Source organism: Delphinapterus leucas, chromosome 1 (assembly GCF_059928025.1).
Source record: "Delphinapterus leucas isolate spDelLeu-1000000601 "Yukka" chromosome 1, BTC_Dleu_Yukka2, whole genome shotgun sequence".
NCBI classification, from domain to species: Eukaryota; Metazoa; Chordata; class Mammalia; order Artiodactyla; family Monodontidae; genus Delphinapterus; species Delphinapterus leucas.
In genome coordinates this window covers 114,676,924-114,698,439 of record NC_143129.1, presented here as the reverse complement: position 1 = coordinate 114,698,439, position 21,516 = coordinate 114,676,924, and the positions used below count along the sequence as shown (strand labels likewise).

General features: G+C 36.7%; 1 protein-coding gene across 2 annotated transcripts in view; it reads left to right on the top strand.

Annotated features, from left to right (window-relative positions):
* The window catches only part of CLCA1 (chloride channel accessory 1), a 74,938-nt gene that overhangs the window by 633 nt on the left and 52,789 nt on the right, over positions 1-21,516 (top strand). Inside the window, exons 1-4 of one of the 2 annotated variants that reach the window (XM_089920059.1) lie at positions 125-10,528; positions 14,618-14,846; positions 19,286-19,426; positions 19,597-19,744. In XM_089920059.1, the coding sequence (XP_089776185.1) occupies positions 10,524-10,528; positions 14,618-14,846; positions 19,286-19,426; positions 19,597-19,744 (523 nt within the window). In that variant the 5' untranslated portion in view covers positions 125-10,523. Of the gene's footprint in view, positions 1-124; positions 10,529-14,617; positions 14,847-19,285; positions 19,427-19,596; positions 19,745-21,516 lie in introns of those variants that run through there. The other variant, XM_022580935.3, reaches the window with a different exon arrangement.

Sequence of the window (21,516 nt, the reverse complement as noted above, 5' to 3'; positions counted from 1 at the left end):
GAATTAGAAAACCTTTAAGCTTTGGCTATGGACAAAAAAATAAAAGTTATTCTCTAAGGTAATGTGTTTAAAGGCAAAGGTAATGGCAAAATTGAATCAGAGTCAATAAAAGCTTGTCTTATTGAAGACAAAAAATAACCCATGTAGAGAAAAGGATGTTAGGCCTGAATGATATAGTATAACTATCTATGTGAAGCAATTGTTTAGTTGTATGATTAATTTTTAATTCCCCTTTATCTGTTCAGAACAGGTTGCTTGTTAATGACTAAAGATCAACCTGTATTTTACATATGAAGTGCCTACTGTAAAGTTCTTTACCTCTTTCCATTTGGTTAACTATACTACAGATAGATCCCACTGATAATGCTCAAAGAGATGTTGGTTCACTATAAGAGTTAACCTTAAAATGTAGGTATTATCCTTGTCCCCTGACACTGGTTTTATAACAGAGGCCTATTGAATTTATTGTTTATAACTTTCTAATCTTATCAAAGCAGCTTTCCAAGTTATTTGCCTTGGGTGGTATTCAAGGAAAATGGTTATAGTTCTCATAAGACTTTAGGTAAAGAATGAAAGACATAGTTCTGAGCTTATTTTAACACATATCAATACATAGACTATATAATTTTATTCAATTTCAAACAAAGAAGAGGTCACAAGGAGAGACTGACCCTTGGAAATTTTTAACTGATTCTGTTTTTGTTGTTTAAATAAGACTCCAGGAATCCTTTTCCCACAAAGGGTGATTTACCTACAGGTATTAACCTACAGGGGTGGAGGGTGACTAGAGAGAGGCAAGCACATGTCACAAGGAAATAAAAATTATCTTTTATTTAATTTTGCTCTTATTTTTTAAAGATTACTGAGCAATAAAATCACATGCTTTGCATATTACAGAACTTAAAACTTTATTGGGTAAATACAAACAGCAATGTGGAACAGAGCTGCTTTATAACTAGGACCAACTAAGAATGACAATTAGATTAAGTTTTGGGGGGTGGGGAGGGAATTGTGGGGAGTTGGAACAAGAATGAAAAGAGGGCATGAAACCTTGAGGAAGAGACTCAGAGCAGTGCTGGGGAGTAAAATGACCAGCAAATACCTCTACCTAGGCTGCCTCCTTGCTGTTCATACTACATCCCAGGTCTGGCCTGTAACATGCTGAGTCTGGTAGTGCCTAAATTTTCACAGATTGGAACTTCAAGTCCCCACTTGGCAGTCAGTCCCTCCTCCCTCTATTGCCACTGAACCTGGTAGCGTGGGATCTGCTTCTCTGTAGCTTCAATGGGCTGGTAAAATACTGAGATGGGGTGTGGTGGGCTTTAAGTCTTCAGATGTTTTCCTCATTTTACAGACAGGAAAATGGAGAATTAACGGAGTAATCTAAAGCGTTGTGCTGGCTAAAGGCAGAGTATATAGGAGTAGAGTCAGGTTGTCATAATGCTCCTTCACTTCTGTCTATTTAAGAAGGTGTGGAAAGATGCCAGGGATTATGCCTAGAAATATTTAAATCTTCAAGGTTAATAATCAGGAGAACAGGTCTAGGCTGAAGGAACAGGGCTTTTTTTTTTCTTTTCCTCCAATTTTGTCAGTATAGAAATGAACAAATGGCTTTAAGTCCAGAAATCAGTAAATTGGAAGAGGTAAGACTGAGATTAAGGATGTTAAAGTGATAAACTAAAATATATTATAGCAGAGTTGAAAGGGTGATCTCATCAAGTGAATAGGGTAAACAAGCTTCAGTGGTTGTGAGGGATTGAAGCATTAGACAACAAGAAATATGTGGTAAATGTGGGAAGATAACTGATTTCGAGATCCCAGAAATCGTCAATAGAACAGAGCCACTGGAAAGGAGGTGACATTGATCCTGAACAAATGATAAGGAATAGAAATAGACAAGAGTTGGGTCAAAGAGAACGAGGAACTGTGAAGCACTGGTCACTAGTGGAATACCACATGAATAGTGACGTCACTGAAGATTTGATCCAAGATTGCAAGAGGAGGAAAAAATATGAGACAGATGCTCAGTTATCTGGTAGAGGAAAGAGAAGTCTAGGGATTGAAAGTGACACAGGCAAGTATTATATTATCTTCACATGCCAGGATGGTTGTTGTTATCAGTATACAGAAATTTGTTCTGAAAATTGAGGACAATATCCCTTCCATTTTTACCCTATTCTTTTTATGGATGGTAAAAGAAAGTTAAATCTCAGTGGGAGAGAGAAGATTTTTAGGAGATGAATTCACTGAGCAGGTTGCTCTTTATGTGTGCAACGCTGACTGCTCCAAAAGTATGTTTGCACCTGCATGTTAGTACTAGAAAGCCTACCCAAAATTATTTTATTTGCTTTAGGCTTTGCCTTCTGCTATAATGTAATTATTTTGGAAGAGTTGGTCCCTAACTATATCATTTATTTAAAACAATGTGATCAATCCAATTGCACTAATGGCAGAGTTGCTCATATCAAACTAATCTTCTTGCTGATAACGGTAATAACTCTGGAAAAAATATAAAACACAGCTCTTTGAAGGCACTGTACACCAAGAAAAGCAGTTAGAACCTGGAGGAGTTATGACCCTTGAAAAAAGGAAAGCAATCTAGGTGAGATCCACATTTAACCAGCTTTTCCCCCAGAAGGCATTCCCAGTTTGCTCAGAGCATCTGGAAAAAGCTCAAGCAGAAAGCAGCTGTCTTACTGGGTTGAAAAGCCAGAAGTAAGAGTTCTGGGTTGCTAAAGCAGTGGAATATTGAGGGAGGAAATCCGAGGAAGGAAGTAACTACAAGAGGGAAGTTCCCAAATCTGCATCCTCTCAATCCTTGGATGAGTCCTAAACTGCAAAGGAATTTAATGGAAAATAAGAGCTTAGCACCTAAAAGAGCTGAACAGAGAGTTCAGCAACTGCCCAGTCCTGAGGAGAGAAAATTTAAGGTTCAACCTCACCCAAGTTTTTTTTTTTGGTTTTAAATTTTTTTATTGAAGTATAACATATATACAGACATGCACAAACTGTAAGTGTAATTATCACAAGTGAATATTCTCTGGTAATTACACCAAAATCAAGAAATAGAATATTGCCAGAATCTCAGAAACTTATATCTTAACCTCTTCCTGCAACTACCTCCTCCCCAATGTTTACCACAGAATGACTTTCTAGCACCATGGCTTAGTTTTTGCCTGTTTTGAACTTCAGATAAATTCAATCATTTGGTATGTATTCTTTTGTGTCTGGCTCCTTTCATTCAACATTACATTAATGATATTCATCCACATTTTGTATACCAGTAGATATTATTCTTTATTGCTGTATAATATTCCATTGCTTGGCTATACCAATATATTCATCCTTTCTACTATTGACAGGCTTTTGAGTAATAGCCAATTTGGAATATGATGAATAATTCTCCTGTGAACATTTTGTTACATATCTATTGGTATTGTGATTTCATTTTCTAAATCAAAGATTAAAATTGGTTGCACCAAAATACAACCTCGCCCAAGTTAGAGGGGGTGTTTGTGTTTCCATTGAAACTCCAGATTAGGGGTAAGTATCATACCCACAGACTAAGTGTTATGCCCTAGAACCAAGGGCAAAACTGAAATAGATCTGCTCTGAAAAAGTCTAAAACCAAGTCTCTAGAGAATCAAGATTATATTCACCAATAATTAAGCTATTGCTAGAACATAACTCAGAGAAAGATAACATAATACAAAGCCTCTACAACATATCATCCACTATATAATAAAACATTAATAGACACGCTGACAAGCAGGAAATGTGTCCCATAATTAATAAGAATAAAAATCTGTCAATAAAAGATGATCCAAAAATGATCCATATTTGGAATTAGCAGATAATTAGTTTACAATAACATTATAAACAAGATAAAGAAATTACAGGAAAAGATAAATATAAGTGATGAATAGAGGAAGAAGTTCAGGAAAGATGTGAAAGTCTTTAACATGAAGCAAGTGAGAATCCTAAAAACTGAAAAATACAATGTATGTAAAAAAATTTGTAATGGATTAACAACAACAGACTGGTACTACAGAAGAAAGGATCATATGACTTGAAGATGTGAAAATAGAAAGCATCTAAACTGAAGCATTTCATTAAAAGAAAAGAAAAAGCCCAAATGACCTGTGTGATATTACATGTAAATGATTCCCAGAAGTAGAGGGAGGGACGATAAGGCATAAAAATATTCAAAGAAATATTGGATGAAATTTTTCCAAATTTGATTTAAACTACCAACCCACAGGTCTAAAATGCTCAATGAACCTAAAATAGGATCTATACAAAGAAAATAACACCTAGGTATACCATAGGAAAGATGACTAACTACTCATAAGAAACAATTGAGGCCAGAAAACAGTAAAATGACATCTTAGAGTGCTAAAAGAAACCAAGACAGAACTCTATATTGAGCAAAGATATCTTTAAAAATGTAGGCAGATAAATAAAAGCTGAAATAATTTTCACCAGCAAGAAGTACCAAAGAAATGTCTTTAAGCTGAAGGAAAATGAGGTCTGGTGTAAATACAGATCTACAGCATGAAAGGAAGATCACTGGAAATGATAAATATATAGGTAAATATAATACATTATTGGTTTTCTTTACTTAATGCCTTTAAAAGATGATAAATTATTTAAAGTAAAAATAAAAACAATGTATTATGGTATAAATAACATAAAGAAGTAAGATATATGACAACAAGAGCAGAATGGAAAGAAAGGTGACAAATGGAATTATCCTGTTTAAAGGTACTTACATCATACATACGATATTAATTCAAGGTAGACATAAATTAAGGATGCATATTATAACCCCTTTTGGCACCTATTAGTAACAGGGAAGGGTATATCTAAAAGGCTAATAAATGTGATAAAATGGAACATTAAGACTACCCAATTAATACAAAAGAAGATAAGGAAAGAGCAAGGAACAAAGAACAGAGGGGAATACAAAAAGCATATAGTAATATGGTAGACTTAAAGTAGCTAAATTAATAATTATATTAAATATAAATGGACTAAACTCTTCAATTAAAAAGAGATTTTCAGACTTGATAATAAAGCAAGACCCAACTATATGGGATTTACAACAGATGAACTTTAAATATAAATACATAGAAATTGAAAGTGGGAAAAAGGAAAGTGGTATATCATGCAAACACCAAGCATAAAAAAGCTGGTGTTAGTATATTATTATAGGACAGAATAGACCTCAAAAAAGGAGAGAAAAAGGAATCATTTCAACATAATAAAAAATTTCATCAAGAAGATATAGCAATCCTAAATGTGCATGTAGCTATTAATAGAGCTTCAAAATACCAGAAACAAAAACTGCCAGAATTAAGGGAGAAATAGACAAATCAACAAGCAAACTTGGAGATTTAAATCTCCCACTGTCAATCGTAGAGTAACTAGACAGAAAAATTCAGTAAGAATGGAGAATATGTGAACAACATTATCAACCAATTTGACCTTGACGTTTAAAAATACTACAAGCAACTAGTGCAGAATACATATCATTTTTAAGTGCTCATGTTTATGCTAGGCATAAAACACATCCCAGTATGCAGAGTCCAGAAATAGACTGACACACATATGGTCAATAGATTTTCCATAAAGCCATGTGCAAATCAATGGGTAAAGGCAAGTCAATGGGTAAAGAAGAGTTTTTTTTTAATAAATGATGTTGGAACAACTAGACATATGTTTGGGAAAGCAATTTTACTTGTAAAATTATAAAATATAAATACCTTGTAAAAATATAAATTCATGATGGATTATAGATATAAATATGAGTTAAGATATCAACTTCTAGAAAAAATATAAGAAAATATATTTACAAGTATAGTGTAGAAAGATTTCTTAGAACAGAGAAAACACTAAGCATAAGACAAAATAATAAGTTGGACTGCATCAAAACTAAATATCTGTGCTAATCAAAGGGCACCATTAATAATAAAAAGTTTAGCTACAGTGGAAGAAAATATTCACAACAAATATATCTAACAAAGAAGTTATATTCAGAACATATAAAAATGTTATAAATCAGTTTTAAAAAGACAAAGAACCCAATAAAAGTGGGCAAAGGACTTAGACACTTGACAAGAGAGAATATATAAATAGCCAATAAGCACATACAAAGGCAATCAACACCTGAAACTAATATTGTAAATCAACTATACTTCAATTTATAAAAAAGCAATCAACACCATCAGTTGTCAACAAATTGAAAATGATACCTATAAATGAAATACATCTTCATTCCCACTAGAACAACTAAATTATAAATATTGGCACTAAGAAATGTTGACAAGGATGTGAAGCAACTGTAATTTTTTTATACTGGTGAGTGTGCAACAACTTTGGAATACTGCCTGGCAGTTTCTTAAAAGTTATGCATATATCTAAACCATGACCCAGTTATTCCACTTCAAGAGAGATGAAAAGATATGTCCATCAAAAGGCTTGCTCAAGAATTTTTATAGCCACTTTATTCAAAATAGCCCCAAGCTGTAAAAAAACAAAAGTTTCTATTAAAAGAATGGATAAAACAAAATTTTGCTATTTGTATGAATCCACAATGGCACACCACTCAGCAACAAAAAGAAATGAACAACTGATATATATAACAGCATACCTGAAATCCCAAAAGCATTATGTTGAGCTAAAGAAGTCAGACTCAAAAGAGCACAGACTGTGTGATCCCATTCATTAAAAGTTCAAGAACAATACTAATCTCTGGATATAGAAATCATAATAGTGGTTGTCTCAGAGCAAACGTGTGAGCATTCACTGGAAAGCTTTCTGGAGCAATGAAAATGCTATAGGGATTGATTGCAATAGTGGTTGACTGGGTATGTATACCTTTGTCAAAATTCATTTACCTATTTGCAATTGATCTGTTCATTTTATTGCATTTACATGTTCCATCAAAAGAAACACTATGAATGAATTTATTGTATCTTTCCCTTTTAGCAAGCAATGGTTCTACACCAGGAGTAATTTTACTCTCTCGGGTGACATTTGGCAATGGCAGCTGACTACTTTGATTATCATAGTTTGGGGTACGATCTAGTGGGTAGAGGCCAGGGATGCTGCTAAACATCCTACCTGGCACCAGACAGCCCCCACAACAAAGAATTAGCCAAAAATGTCAATAGTGCCAAGATTGAGAAACCTTGCCTTATAGGGAGGAAGAGAAAGTCATCATTCATAAGGACATTTGACACCTGAATACAAGAAAAAGTGGCCTTAGTGAAGGGGAAAGGGGGAACAAAACTGAACCAGATTTAAATGAAGTAGAGAAGACAAAAAGAATAGAAAAAAATAGTTTAAATAAAGTGAAGATGGTCTATGTTAGAGGATTGAATTCATAAGGCTCATAGAAAATCTAACTGATGAAAAATAAAGAAGGGGAATGGATATAAAGTTGGGAGGATGCTGCATTATGTGTTTAGATCTGTGTTATGATCTGTGAATGTAAAATACAGGGAAACAGGGAATAGAAGCAGAGGGGAAGTGAGATAAATAGTGGGCTCTGAAGAAATGAGAATCTGATTTAGTTTGCATTTACCATAGGAAGTAGAAAAAGCACAGCTCAGGCACAAAGAGAGAGACAAAATAAGATATGAAAGTTAGGGATACAATTATAGGGTACATGATGATAGAGAGACAAGTACTCAAAGACACAGAAACAGAAGCTCATATGCATGGAGGTAATTAGAGCTTGTCCCTAAAGATCAAAAGAAATGCATCCTTCCATAAATCCCTCCTGCACTTAGACTACACAGCTCTTATCAGCAAGATGATAGCCTGGATGGGTGGAGAGTGACCCAGATGGTGGTCAATTTTATTTCCTACTTCCTCTAAGCTACCTGCTGCTAAGTCTTATCGAAAAGCTGCTTTCTGGGAACACTTGTCTCGAGGGCACAAGAAGGAGGAAGCTATTCAGTACAGTGGGCAATTGCTTTCGATAGACAGATATCCTTGGCTTATGAAACGGAAGCAATATAAATTAGTAAACATCCAAAAGGAACATTTAAAAAACTGGTATAACCTTACATCACACCAGTATAGGAAAGAAGAAGCAAGAGCATGAAGAAGATAAAAGAAAAAGAGTGTGAAATGCAAGAGTAAAGAAAATTAGAAATTAAGAGTAGAAATTAAGAGTAGAAAAGACAGAACTACCGCTCCAATGCTGACATGTTAGGATTTCCAAATGATAGTCTTTAGTCCAATATTTTAGTTTTATGTATAAATTTATTTCAATTACAAAAGTAATTCATGCTATTATTAAAACTACAGATGTTTAAGTAAGAAGTGATAAACAAAATAGATGCTAAACAAATAAGCTTAATTATTCCTTTATTAATGGACATTTAGGTAGTTCTACTTCTTGCTATTATAAAGTATGCTTTGAGGGACAAATTATATTACCCTTGTACATATACTCTTATGCACCTGTGTGAGTTGTTCTTTGTATATATAATCTAGTGCACCTGTGTGAATCTATCTGCAGGGTAAATTCCTAGCATGGAGTTGCTACGTTGAAAGATACACACACTTAAATTTTGATGCATAGTTCCTTCCAAAGCATTTATACCAATTTTTATGTCATCAAAAATGTATGACTACCTGTTTCCTTATGGCCTTATTACCATTACTAAAGTAGGTAATGAACTAGGGGGTGGAAACAGGAGTCATATTGAAGTATTACATGGCAGAGAGCTTAAAACTACCTCTTAAACATCAATATCCTACAAATATACCTTGGTCATTCTTACTTGATGCCATCTAATGCAAAGCCCTGGCTTTCTCCATCTTGTTGGCTCCTCTCCAATTTTTCCCTTCAAGGCTAAGGTTTGGGTAAGTGGGAGTGAAGAAGAAGTGTAAAGATAAGATACTTTATTGAATAAATTCCATGTGCCAGGCATTGTGCTGTGTTATATCAGTTTTTTTTAAATTTTTCAATATTCAAAATACCAGTATACCATAGCTAATATCAATGAAAGTAGATTTGATGCAAGAGGTATTATTAGAGATAGAAAAAACTTTTTGTGATGATAATTATATAACAATCCTAAATTTGCCTGCACCAAGAACATAGCTTTAAAATATATAAAGCAGAAGTTGATAGAACTGAATAAAGGAAAAAGAAATAGACAAATTCACAATTATAATTGGAGATTTTAACACACCTCTTTCAGCAACTAAAAGAACAAGCAGCCAAGAAATTGGTAAGAAAAGAGACAATTTGAATAACATGATTAACTAACTTGGCCTAACATATATAAAGCACTGTAACCCAACAACTACAGAATAAATATTTTTCTTGAAAGCACATGGAACGTTTTACCAAAATAGACCATAAGCTGAGGCAAAAAATAAGACTCAACCAATTTCAAATGATTTAAATCTTAGGGTATTCTTTCTGACTCTAGTGGAATTAAACTAGAAATCTATAAAAGATTAACTAGAGACTCCCCAAGTGCCTGGAAATTAAGCAACACACTTCTTTTTATATAGCACATAAATAAATAAATTCAAGAATTTATTCTAGGAATGTAAGAGGGATTTAACATTGAAAACTCAATCAATGTAATTCCCCATATTAACAGAATAAAGAAAAAAATCATATATGGTATATCATATATGGTATATGGTATATAGTAATCTCAATAGATGCATAAAAAGCACTTGATAAAATTTAAAACCTATTTATGATTTTTAAAAAGAAAACTCTTAGCAAACTAGGAATACAAGGAGACTTTCTTAGTCTGATAAAGATATCTACAAAATATCTCTAGATAATATCATACTTAATGGCCAAATATAGGATGCTTTTTCACTTGGGATTGGGAACAAGAAAAAAGATACCCATTCTTTCCACCTGTATTCAACGTTGTACTGGGGGGTCCTAGCTAGTGTAATAAGAGAAGGAAACAAAATAAAAGATATAAGATTGGAAAGGAAGAAGTAAACATGTTATTATTCACAGATGGCATAATTATAAACACAAAATCCAAAAGAATCTACAAACTATCTGAAATAAATGAATTTAGCAAGCTCCATGGATGAAAGGTCAGTACATAAAAATCTAATATATTTCTATATACCAGCAATAAACAATCAGAAAATGAAATTTTATAAAAATACCATTTATAATAGCACCCCCCAAACTTTTAAAAACCACGGAAATAAATTTAATGAAAGGTGCAAAAGACTTTTACCCTTAAAACTATAAAACATGGTTGAGATCAAGTAAATAAACTTAAAATGAAGAGATATGCCAGGTCCATGGATTGAAAGACTCAATATTATAAACAAGTCAATTCTTTCCAAACTGATGTATAATTTTTTTTTTTTTAGGTAAGAAGTGGACTTACTTAGAGAGATACACATTCCATAGAATGCAGTCCATCTCAAAAAGGCTAGAATGACCTTGGGAGAAATTAATACACTCTACCGACAGAGTGTGGGCCATCTCAGAAGGCGAGAGGCCCCGAAATATGAGGTGGTTAGTTTTTACGGGCTGGGTAATTGCATAGGCTAATGAGTGGAGGGTTATTCCAACTATTTTGGAGAAGGGGTAGAGATTTCCAGGAACTGCGCCACTGCCCACTTTTTGGCCTTTTATGGTTGACCTCAGAACTGTCATGGCACTGATGGGTGTGTCATTTAGCTAAGGTATTACAATGAGCGTATAAATTTAATGTGATCCAGTCAAATCCAGGAGTTTTTTTCTAGTAGAATTTCCAAGCTGATCCTAAATTTTATATTTAAATGCAAAGGACCAAAAATAGCCAAAATAATCTTGAAATAAGAAAAACAAATCTGGAGTGTTTATATTACCAGATATCAAGACTTACAAACCAGCAGTAACTAAGACAATATGGTATTGAGGTAAGCCTGGTCATATAGACCAATAGAACAGAATAGAGTCCAGAAACAGACCTGCACACTTGCAGTCAACTCATTCACAACAAAAGCACAACTGCAATTCAGTCGGGGGGAATGATGGTCCTTTCAATAAATGATCTGCATGTATTGCTATCCAGAGAGGAAAACAAAACAAAAATCTTGAATTTTACCTCACACTATACACACAAAAATAATTTGAGATAGATCACAAACCTAATTGTGAAAGATAAGACAATAAATCTCTAGAATAGAATATTGTATAACATCTTCATGAACTTGGGAAAGCTGTCTTAAACATGACCCCAAAAACAATACCCATAAAATAAAAAATTAAATTGAATTCCATTAAAGTTAAGAACCTCCGTTCATCCAAGAGACCCATTAAGGCAAGCCACCTACTGGGAAAAGATATTTGCAATACATACATCCAATAAAGAACTCAATACCCAGAACATATAAAGAATTCCTCTAGATCAACAAGGAAAATACTAACCTGATTAAAAATTGGGCAAAAAGACTTGGACAGGCACTTCATAACAGAGGATATCCAAATGACCAGTAATTATATGAAAAGGTGTATAACACAATTGGTTATCAGGGAAAATGCAAATTAAAATCACAGTACTATATGATTATGCCCCACGCAGAGTGGACAAAATTGTAAAGGGCAGCAGTACCCTGTACTGGTAGAAATGTGGATCAATACAACAATTTTGAAAAGTATTTGGCCGATCGACAATGGCTAGACATACATATACCCTGTGACCCAGCAATTCCACTCTTGGTGTGTACCCAACTGAAGTCAATGCTTATGTCTATGGCAGTGTTATTTAAAATAGCCCCAAACAGGAAATAATCCAAATGTTCGTCAAAAGCAGTAAGTAAATTGTGGTATATTTTTACAAAGAAATACAATGGAAAAAGAACATATTAGTGCTACACACAACAACATGGCTGAATTTCACGCAGAAAATGTTACGTGAAAGTAGCCAAACATAAGAGGGCATACTTATATTTCTGTTTATATAAAGTACACAAACAGGTAAAATTAATCAGCGTGGCGTTGGAGGTCAGTATCGCAATTACCATTTGGAGGTTTTTGACTAGAAGGGAATACAACAAAGACTTCTGGGATGTTGGAAATATAAACTTTGGTGAAAGTTTGTCTCTCAGGGTGCTAACTCCCTGCACCTCTGGTTTGTGTCATTTGGCCCATCTGCACTGCCTCTGACAAAGTCGGATCCCAGGTGCCATGGGGTGATGCTTTATGTGAGCCAAAGCCTCTGTGAATCTGTTTAGGCTGAACTTGGGCACCAGAGAGAGTGGGGCTGCCACCACACCCTGTCCAGTGGAGGCCATGCTAGACTCCGCCCTCTCCCTGGGGAAGCAAAGAGCCAGTGGTGTTAGGAGATAAGGCAACCGAGGCAGCAGCAAGGACTCTCCATTGAGGGAGCAGCCAAGGCCCAGCCAGCAGGGAAGGCCACACAAAATATGAGAAGGCACCTAATCTGGATCTGTCATACCGGTGACCCCTGTCATAGGCACCTGCACCAGCCACAGCCCGGCAAGGGCAAGGCAACTAAAGGCTCAGACCCCTCAGGAAAGGCTGGGTTATACCAACAGGATAAAAACCAAACAAACACAGATCAGTCAAAATGCTGGCTAAAAATGAGGGAAATTGGTGATGAAGGAAGGAGATAATACATATCTATAATGGCCTTGAGACCAGCTATAGCAGCAGGCACTGTGATTTATTTCAATAACTCTGTCGCTTTGGGTATTTTAGGAGATTGCAATTGGCCAGCACTTCGAAGGAGATTCTATGAATGATTCTATGAGAGGGCTTGTACCCTCTCTCAGGGAAAGAGACAGCTTGTGCCCCTGCCCCCAATTCCAGCCTTAACTTATAATATTGGAGCTAGATAGAATGAAAGGACGTGAGTGGATCTGAGCAGTTCAAGAAGTAAATTGTATTGGACTCATCTTATTGAAGCTCCTTAGGGTTGTTTGGCCCCACCTGTCCGCCTGACCCAATGGGCACTTACTCCTCCTCAGTCACTACCTACTCCTTGTAGGCCCAAGTGGTTCTACTGCCAGAGGTCAACAGGCACCACCTGGAATCTTTGGCTCTTTATACGCCACAGGGCATAGGATTTTCTTTCCAAGCAGCTTCTGAATGGGCTGGGTGACACAGCCAGAAGGGTGATCACCTGCAGGAGATCACCTGTAGGAGATGAGAAGGGGCCAAACACTTTTCCTTCCTCCTATAGCCCATTAGGAGACATCCCAGAAAGCAGGGCAGGTGCACCTGCAGGGTGGCCTGCTGGGTCTGTTTACTATTCCAGAGCCAGCTTAGTAAGCACCTTTCATTGCTTCCCAGGCTTCCCTGAATCATTTCCCCTTTTTCTCACTCTCACTGTTCTGGGATTAAGCTTGCAAATCATTTTCACATAAGCTTGTCTTAGACTCTCTTTTCTAGGGAACCCAGGAGAGACACGTATAGCGGGGGGCGGGGTATGAGATATTTTAAAATGTAAAATATTTTATGACATATGTATAATAAATGCATACATTTATTCAATAAGAATTGAATAAATTATTTTTATATAAAAGTATATTTAGGTTATCTGGACAACTATTTTATCATTGAGTACTTCCACTCTATTCCAGTGCTTCACTTTTGATTGATTAAAGATTACATACTTAAGCAATAAGTACTAATTATTAGCAACAAGTACCAATTTAATTTTTATGAGTGAGCGTCAAAGACAGACAAGATGAAATTGATGCTTATCACTGTGTGAAGATCAAATGAAGTTATGAGATGAAGGGATATTTCAAGTAATTTGAATATAGGACCAATTTGAATTGGTAGACCAATCTGAGTTTTCAACTGAGATTTGGCAAACTTAAAAGAATCTATGCAGTAGCTGGCAGTCCACTATTCATGTTCTGAGAGACATTTAATTTCAGTAAAATAATTGAATGCTAATTTGAATTTTACTGGGCAGTAGAAGCTACGGAATAGTGAAATAGAGGTTTGATGAGGAAACTTGAGGGAGTTTCCCTTGCACAGTGAGATATAAATTTTATCTTTTCATTATAGAATATTCAATAATATCTAATGTGGCTTGCTAATGTTTTGGTGCAAGTAGATTGTCTAAGGGAGTAACGAGAGGTGCTGAGGTTACATAAAGATCGAAGACGATAAAAATAAAGACCACCATGAGGGATAACTGGATATACAGTTCATACTTAATGAATGCGTACTGAATACGCAGAACAGTCAGGCCTCCACTGGGCAGGCAGGGGTTAGAGGGTGGATTTGGGTGGGTCAGTGTCCCTGGTTGGACAAACATTTGTAAGAAGTAAACATCTTTCAATGGCAAAGCTGCTTGTCAGCTGTGAGTCCGTCTAGGGAACTAGATATGGCTCCCCACCCTTGTTCCCAGGAAATGGCAAAGGTGAAGGCAAGGCTAATATTCCTTTCAAAATCAAATATTTAAAAGTACACAAAATTTGAGATGAAGTTATAGTTATCATAATGATAGCTATAGTTAGCATTCCTCATAGTGGTGACAAATCCAATAGTGAAACAATTTGGGGTTAAGGGGTTAAAGTCCTGTGGTAAACCACCTCTGATAACTTGGAAAAATGTGCGTTTATATATCCATATATATAGGGGTAAAGAAAGATGCCTCCATAATGAACATTTTCCAAAGAGAGAACCCAAAGGGAGATGTACAGCAATGGGGTCATTTAAGAATTCGGTTTTCATCTTGGTCCTTCACCTTCTGGAAGGGGCCCTGAGTGATTCACTCATTCAGCTGAATAATAATGGCTATGAAGGCATTGTCATTGCAGTTGACCCTAATGTGCCAGAAGATGAAACACTCATTCAACAAATAAAGGTAAGTCGTAGATGGTAATTATCCAGGCTTTTTTGAAAAATTAAGCAAAATATTGTGATAGAGGAAACGTGAGTTCTCTAATTCCAGCTGCGTGACACTGGCAAGTTTTTTTTTATACCTGTGTCTTCATTTCTTCAGCTATAAAATGGAAATAATAAAACAACCATTATGATTCTTCTGAGAGATGAGATAATAAATGCAATGCACATAATTCAGAGCTTGATATATTGTTGGCACTTAATAAATGATTTCATTGAAAATTATTTAGTTCTGCAACCAAGGCAGAGCCAACTACATTTGGCAGATATTGTGAGATGCGCAGAGGGTAATTCCTTTGCCTGATTTTACCACTGGCTCATATCAGAGTCTCCTTTTATCCTCCTAACTGTAACCTGCTTCTCTGCAATTCTAATATAGGAGTCCAAGATGCAAATCTCTAACTTAAGAACAAGCCCGACCCTTACAGTGTGAGGAAACCCTGCATTTTCCCAGCCCCAATGCAAAGTGTCCTCTTGGGGCTGCTGAGCAGCCTCACTTCACTTGTTGTTTTTTCTGTAGGGGAAGGAAAAATTAGGGAAGAGGACTCTTCCTGTCCAGGCAGAGGCATCTAACTGTTGTAAGATAGAGAGATTAGAGAGGTTTTGTACAACAGCAAACAGCAAAGAATATGAGGGAAATGTCTTATAAAAGACCACCCTGGAAAGCGGCTGTAGCACACACAGAGGTGGTACTGCATAATGAACAGAAGTACTGGTCTGTAAAATGGGGATAATAATAAGTATCTTTCTCACAAGGCTTTGTGAGGATTAACAATGCATGCATAAAAGGGAAGCTAGGTGAAAGGTATATGGGAACTCTGTACATTTTTTGCATGTTATCTGTTAAGTCTAAAATTATCTCAAAAACTTAGAAAAACTTTAAAAATGCATGCAGAGTGCCTGGTACACAGTAAGAGCAAATCATCAGTCCCCAGGTCTACTTTTAATCCTAGATAGAAAGAGCTCATCATTCCTCACCAAGCCAAAGGGACTGAGACTTGTTTCTGGGCAAAGTTCCTGAGTGTGAGCTCAGAAGTTAATAGGGCAAGGGCCCCAAGGGTCTCCTCGAAAGGTTCCTTGCTCTGAACAGGAGCAAACCCAGAAAGATGGAGTTTGGGGAGAGAACCATCTCTACCACAAAGAGGAGTTTGGGGCTGGAGAAGTCCAGCAGCTGAGGGGGAGAGGAAGTTCACCTGCTTAAACCAGAAGACCATCAGATATTACTGCCATCAGTGAAAGGGAAATTCATGCCTTCTGAAATTTCTTAAAAATCAGAAAACTTGGGTGAGTCTTTGATTGCTTCTAAACTTAGGAATGGCATCAGAAAAAAATGAAATAGCCACTTGGAGCAAGAGACCAGGAAAATGTTGGAGGAAAATGTGACCAGTATGTTTCTGTCTCCAGCTGGACAGTCAGTGGTGCTCAGGGACATGTGGGAAGGAGCACATTAGCATCTCTAAGGACAGTGGTAATTTGTATTTGTATGGTGCTTTAGAGCAAAAGCAAAAGGACTTTCACCTCACTCTCTTTGGGGGGTTCCTCCTGAGAAATATACTTCTCCTTACAATTATTAAATTGGTTTTTTGTTATGAGCCCTAAGTGAGTTGGTATGAGAGAGGTTGGTTTCCACGTTTCTTTGTCACAGGAGCACTTTTAAGGGCAATAGTGTGCTCAGAGTCCCTAACTGAGTAGTTAATAAAAGTGAGCTCCTATTTGATGTTCCAGACCTGCAGTCGAGGGACCTCACTGTGGGTTTTTCCACTTTCCTGGTCATCCCTCAGTCTCTGCTTTCTGTGGAGACTCTCCCCCGGGTGTCCTTGTGTGAGCAGAAGCCTCTAAGTCAGCTCTTAAATATTGTACTTGCTTCAGCAGGGCAGTCCGAGCGTCTCTCCACCTGCAATACCGGTGGGTGGCGCTGCAGCAGTTCCATCCAGGGAAACTACACTCTCATCAGTATTGCAGAAGCAGTGGGAGCACAGGTCATAAGATGAGGGAGTGAGAATCAGGGAGAAGCGCTCTATCTCTCTCTCACACACACACCCACCACACAAGAAAGATAAACAACAGGAGCCGTTTGGGGCCTCCTCAATGTATGGGAGCCCAGGCATCTTTGGTCTTGGTGCTCCTGGAGAGTTTGCCCCTCATTATAACCTCTTCACTCATTCATTTGTTCCTTAGTCCAACAAATATTTACAGAGCATTTACATTATGTCAGGTACCAGGAATCCAGTGGTGAACAATATACTATCCCTATCCTTAAGGAATTACCAGCCCATCCTATAAACTTCATCCTCAACATTCTTCAAACCTCAAAAGATTAAGTGTCTTTTTGGATACGAGGTCACTTTCTCAAAATATGGAACAGATGCCAAAGCAAAGATCCATTATTAATGTTTCTGTTAAAACATAGAAGACATTTCATGCTGCTTAGTCGTCTTCCTAGGAGACACTGAAAATTTACATTTCACAAGTCAAATTGTAATATAATACTCTAACATAGGAAGTTTTATACCTACTTTTCAGCTTTCTGGTGATATTGGCTCAGTATTTTTATTTTAAAAAATTATAAAATGTTAAATTCTCCTAGCAATTGTTTAAAATCTGGCTTTTTTTTGGAAGGAGATGCAAATCATTTGGAGAGCTTTTATAAAACTAGCAAGGCAACCATTATTATCACCATGTGAACGGTTGGAAACTGAAGCTCAGGGAGACAAAATAAATTCCGCAAGTTTAACCCATTAGCAAGTAACAGAGCAGGATTCACCCCTGCATCAGCACCCAAGTACTATTTCCCCATACAGTGATGAACTGTTTCTGCTCCTAAGGCCAACCTCCTAGACATCGGAGCCTAGTCACTCTGGTCTATTCCAGCAAGGACTTTCCTCCAGCAATGATCCCTTTTTTCTCTTGCATTATCAGGTTTTTTTTTTCCATTAGCATATACATATAATAGTTCCCATTAAAAAAGCAAACAAACTCCCTTGCCCTGCAGTCTTCCTTCATCTACTGCTTCATTTCTCAATTCCCTTTTAATTTGTAGGAAAACTTCTTGACCCGCTGTCTGTTTTCACTGCCTCTGCTTCCTCACCTCCCACCCTCTTCAATTCACTCATATGGAGCTGTTGTCGCCATTGCACAAAATGGTTTACTCAGGTTGCCAAATTCATTGCTCAGTTCTGAGTCCTCATCTTCCTTGATTGCTCAGCAGCATTCAACTCGGATGATCACTCTCTCCTTCCTGAAACACTCTCACCCTATGCCTTCTGATTTCCTTCCCGTGCACCAGCTGCTCCTTCTCAGTTTCCTTTGCTGGCTCTTCCTCTTCCCACTTCTGAATACTGGGGCTCCTGGAGCTCAGTCTTCAGTCCTCTTCTTCCCTCTGTCTACACTCACTTTTGTGTTTCTCAATGATTTTCAGCCCTAATAGACTCAATTTCCCTTTCTATAATAAATATCTTGTAATACCCTTTCTATCAATACTATCTTGTCATGATGCATCTCAGGGAATCTGCAGAGGCATTTATAATTTAATGCTACAGCTCTTTTGTTTCAGAGAAATAAATTTAGGCATAATTTGAAAAGAGATTATATACTTATGCCACTTCCTTATATCTAACACTTAGTGCTATACTAAAAACAAATACTATCATAACATTTAGTTAGCCCCCAAATTATTACAGGAGTCAGCAGGTGTTGAAGTTGTATTCATTTTAATTTGAGTTTCTCTCCACTACTACTTGGTGTGAGATATTGAGACTATAATACTCTCTAGTTCTCAGTTTCTCCCTTAAAGTTTCACTGATCCTCAAAGGATCATATAAAATGAAACTAAGAGCTAATATTTGATAAGCACTTGTGCTAAGTAGACATGGTTCCAAATGCTTTCTTGACTTCATTTGATCCTCACAATAACCTTATGAGCTGGTCACTGTAATATTTTCCATTTTATAAATGGGGAAACTGAGGCTCAGGAGGGCTGAAGGAAATTTCTTTTCTTTCTTTTTTTTTTTGGCCACGCCACGAGGCTTGTGGGATTCTAGTTCCCCAACCAGGGATTGAACCCAGGCCCCAGCCGTGAAAGCGCCGAGTCCTAACCACTGGACTGCCAGGGAACTCCATCGAGGAAATTTCTGATGTCCCACCATAAGTGGTGCAGCTGGGATTAGTGTCTGCTTCTGGAGTCTTCACTGTCAACCATTACACTGTGACACAGAGCATGTGGTAAAAAATCTCAAAAAAGGCTAGCTATTATTATTAACAAAATAATCTCCTCTTCCAAGCTTGATAAATAGCTAGTTTTTGGAAATGTGAGATACAGATGTAAATTTGAATAATTGGTAGTTTCATCTTTTTTTTCTGTCATTAAATGCTCTTGTTTATGTTCCCCCCTTCCCCGACCAGGATATGGTGACCGAGGCATCTCCATATCTGTTTGAAGCTACAGAAAAAAGATTCTATTTCAAAAATGTTGCCATTTTGATTCCTCAAAATTGGAACACAAAACCTGAATATGTGAAACCCAAACTTGAGACCTACAAAAATGTGAGAATATCAAGTTCTTTTTTCAAATTTGGTTTTCTTTTGTGACTCAGATCTTTTTCATCAAAATATTCTAGAATCAAATAAAATTGTTTCAGAATATGCTGGTGTGAAGTAAGGTCAATTCATTTGCTGAAATTTTGTAATGACGAAAACTTTTTCTTAAATTTCAGGCTGATGTTCTGGTTGCTGAACCTAATCCAACAGGTAATGATGGACCCTATACTGAGCATATGGGACGCTGTGGAGAAAAGGGTGATAAAATTTATCTGACTCCTGGGTTCCTAGCAGGAAAAAAGTTGCTTCAATATGGATCACAAGGTATGGGTAGAGATGAAATATTCTGTTATATTTCTCATAACTTAATAATTTTACGTTGCAAATGGATCAACAATAGCATTATCTTTCTGAGTAAGAACATAAAATAGACTATTATAGTATGTTTCTTTCATGTAAAACAGATTCCAAATAGTGCATTTCTCAGTTAGAAATTTATTTTCTTCATATTCTGCATATATATGTGTGTAAATATAATATTTAAAATTTTCAGATTAGTATCAGATAATAACTCTAAAATAGTTTAATATGTAATGTTGGGTTTCTATTGATCTGTGGTGAGACACCTGAACAAATTAAACCTCCTGCCTGCAATTCAGGTAGTGGCTACCAGATGGCAGACATGCATAATGTTTTCAGACTTCAATGTGCGTTCATACTATAAACGGATTGTTAAAATGATTCTGATTCAGTAGGTGTGGGGTAGGACCCAAGAATCTGCATTTTAACAAGCTCCCAGGTGATGCTGATACTGCCTGACCTTGGACCTCACTTGGAGTATCAGACAGAATATCCTTGCTGTTCAGCTCTCAAAAATGTGTGACTAAAGAAAAAACCAAATTTTCCTTCACAAAATATCATTTAGCATTCCCATATGAACCAAATAGAGCAATCTTTGGAGAAAAGATTAAAAGAAACCAGCAATGGAGTATATATAATATGTACTTTCCAAGTATAATCAAGTGTGATTAGTATTAACTAATTAGGTTAACTAATAACTTGTACTAGGTTTCTTTACCATTTTGAAAAGATGAGAACAAATTTGATTTTCTTCATTTAAATAGGCAAGGCAGAGAAAACAAACAAGCAAACAAAATAGCACTTGGTGCTTGCATGCCCCACCCCCAAATACGCTAGAGCACTTTTACAGACCTTCTCAGAAAGAAGTGTCCAACAAACACACCTCTTTGTTGTTCTTTTACAACACCTCCATAACACGAACAGAAAATTGCCAATGTATAGCTCAATAAATATGTGTTGAACTGATTTACTTAGCTGCTCCAACCCACTCCTGGGCCCACTCCAGCCATCAAGGTCACCATATACAATGTCATTCCTTTATACTCTCTCCTTTCTGTACTGTGACTCCACGCCTGCTACTTTACAATCTTCCCTTGCCTTTAAGAGGCCATCAGTTGTTCCTTAGCACTGAGAACAATCTAAAATCCTTAATGTGAGATACTAGGGTTACTTAACATGCACCTCCTCACTTAACCTTCCAAATTCAGCCTACCTGGGAATTTACATTCCAGAAGAACTGAGCTGTACATAAGTCACTAACATTCATCCAAATTTAACAAATACTAAGTATCTATTAAGTTCTAGACAGTATGTGCCCAGACATGTCAGTGAAGAAGTCATGGTACCTGTTCTCATGGAGACAAGAGTCTGTAGTGAGAGACTGGCAAGTAAGAAGCAATGACAATATAGCACGATAAACGCCATAATGGAATATAATGAAAGTGATAAGGAGGGGGTACCTGGACCAGTTTGAGGATGTCAGAGAAGGCTTCTAGGTGGATACAAGCCTAATTTTGAAAGAAGAGTAGGAGTTATTCAGTCAGAGATAGGGAGAGAGTATTCCAAACCAAGGAAAAATATATAAAAACGACCAGAGATGAGCAAGAGCACGATGCGGCTCTAGAAAGTAAAAGGAGTTCAAGAATCCATTGTCATTATGGAGTTTTGGAAGTGGGTGGAGGAGAGCAAGAAATATGGCTGCAGAGAGGAATAGGGCCTGAATCATCAGGGACCTT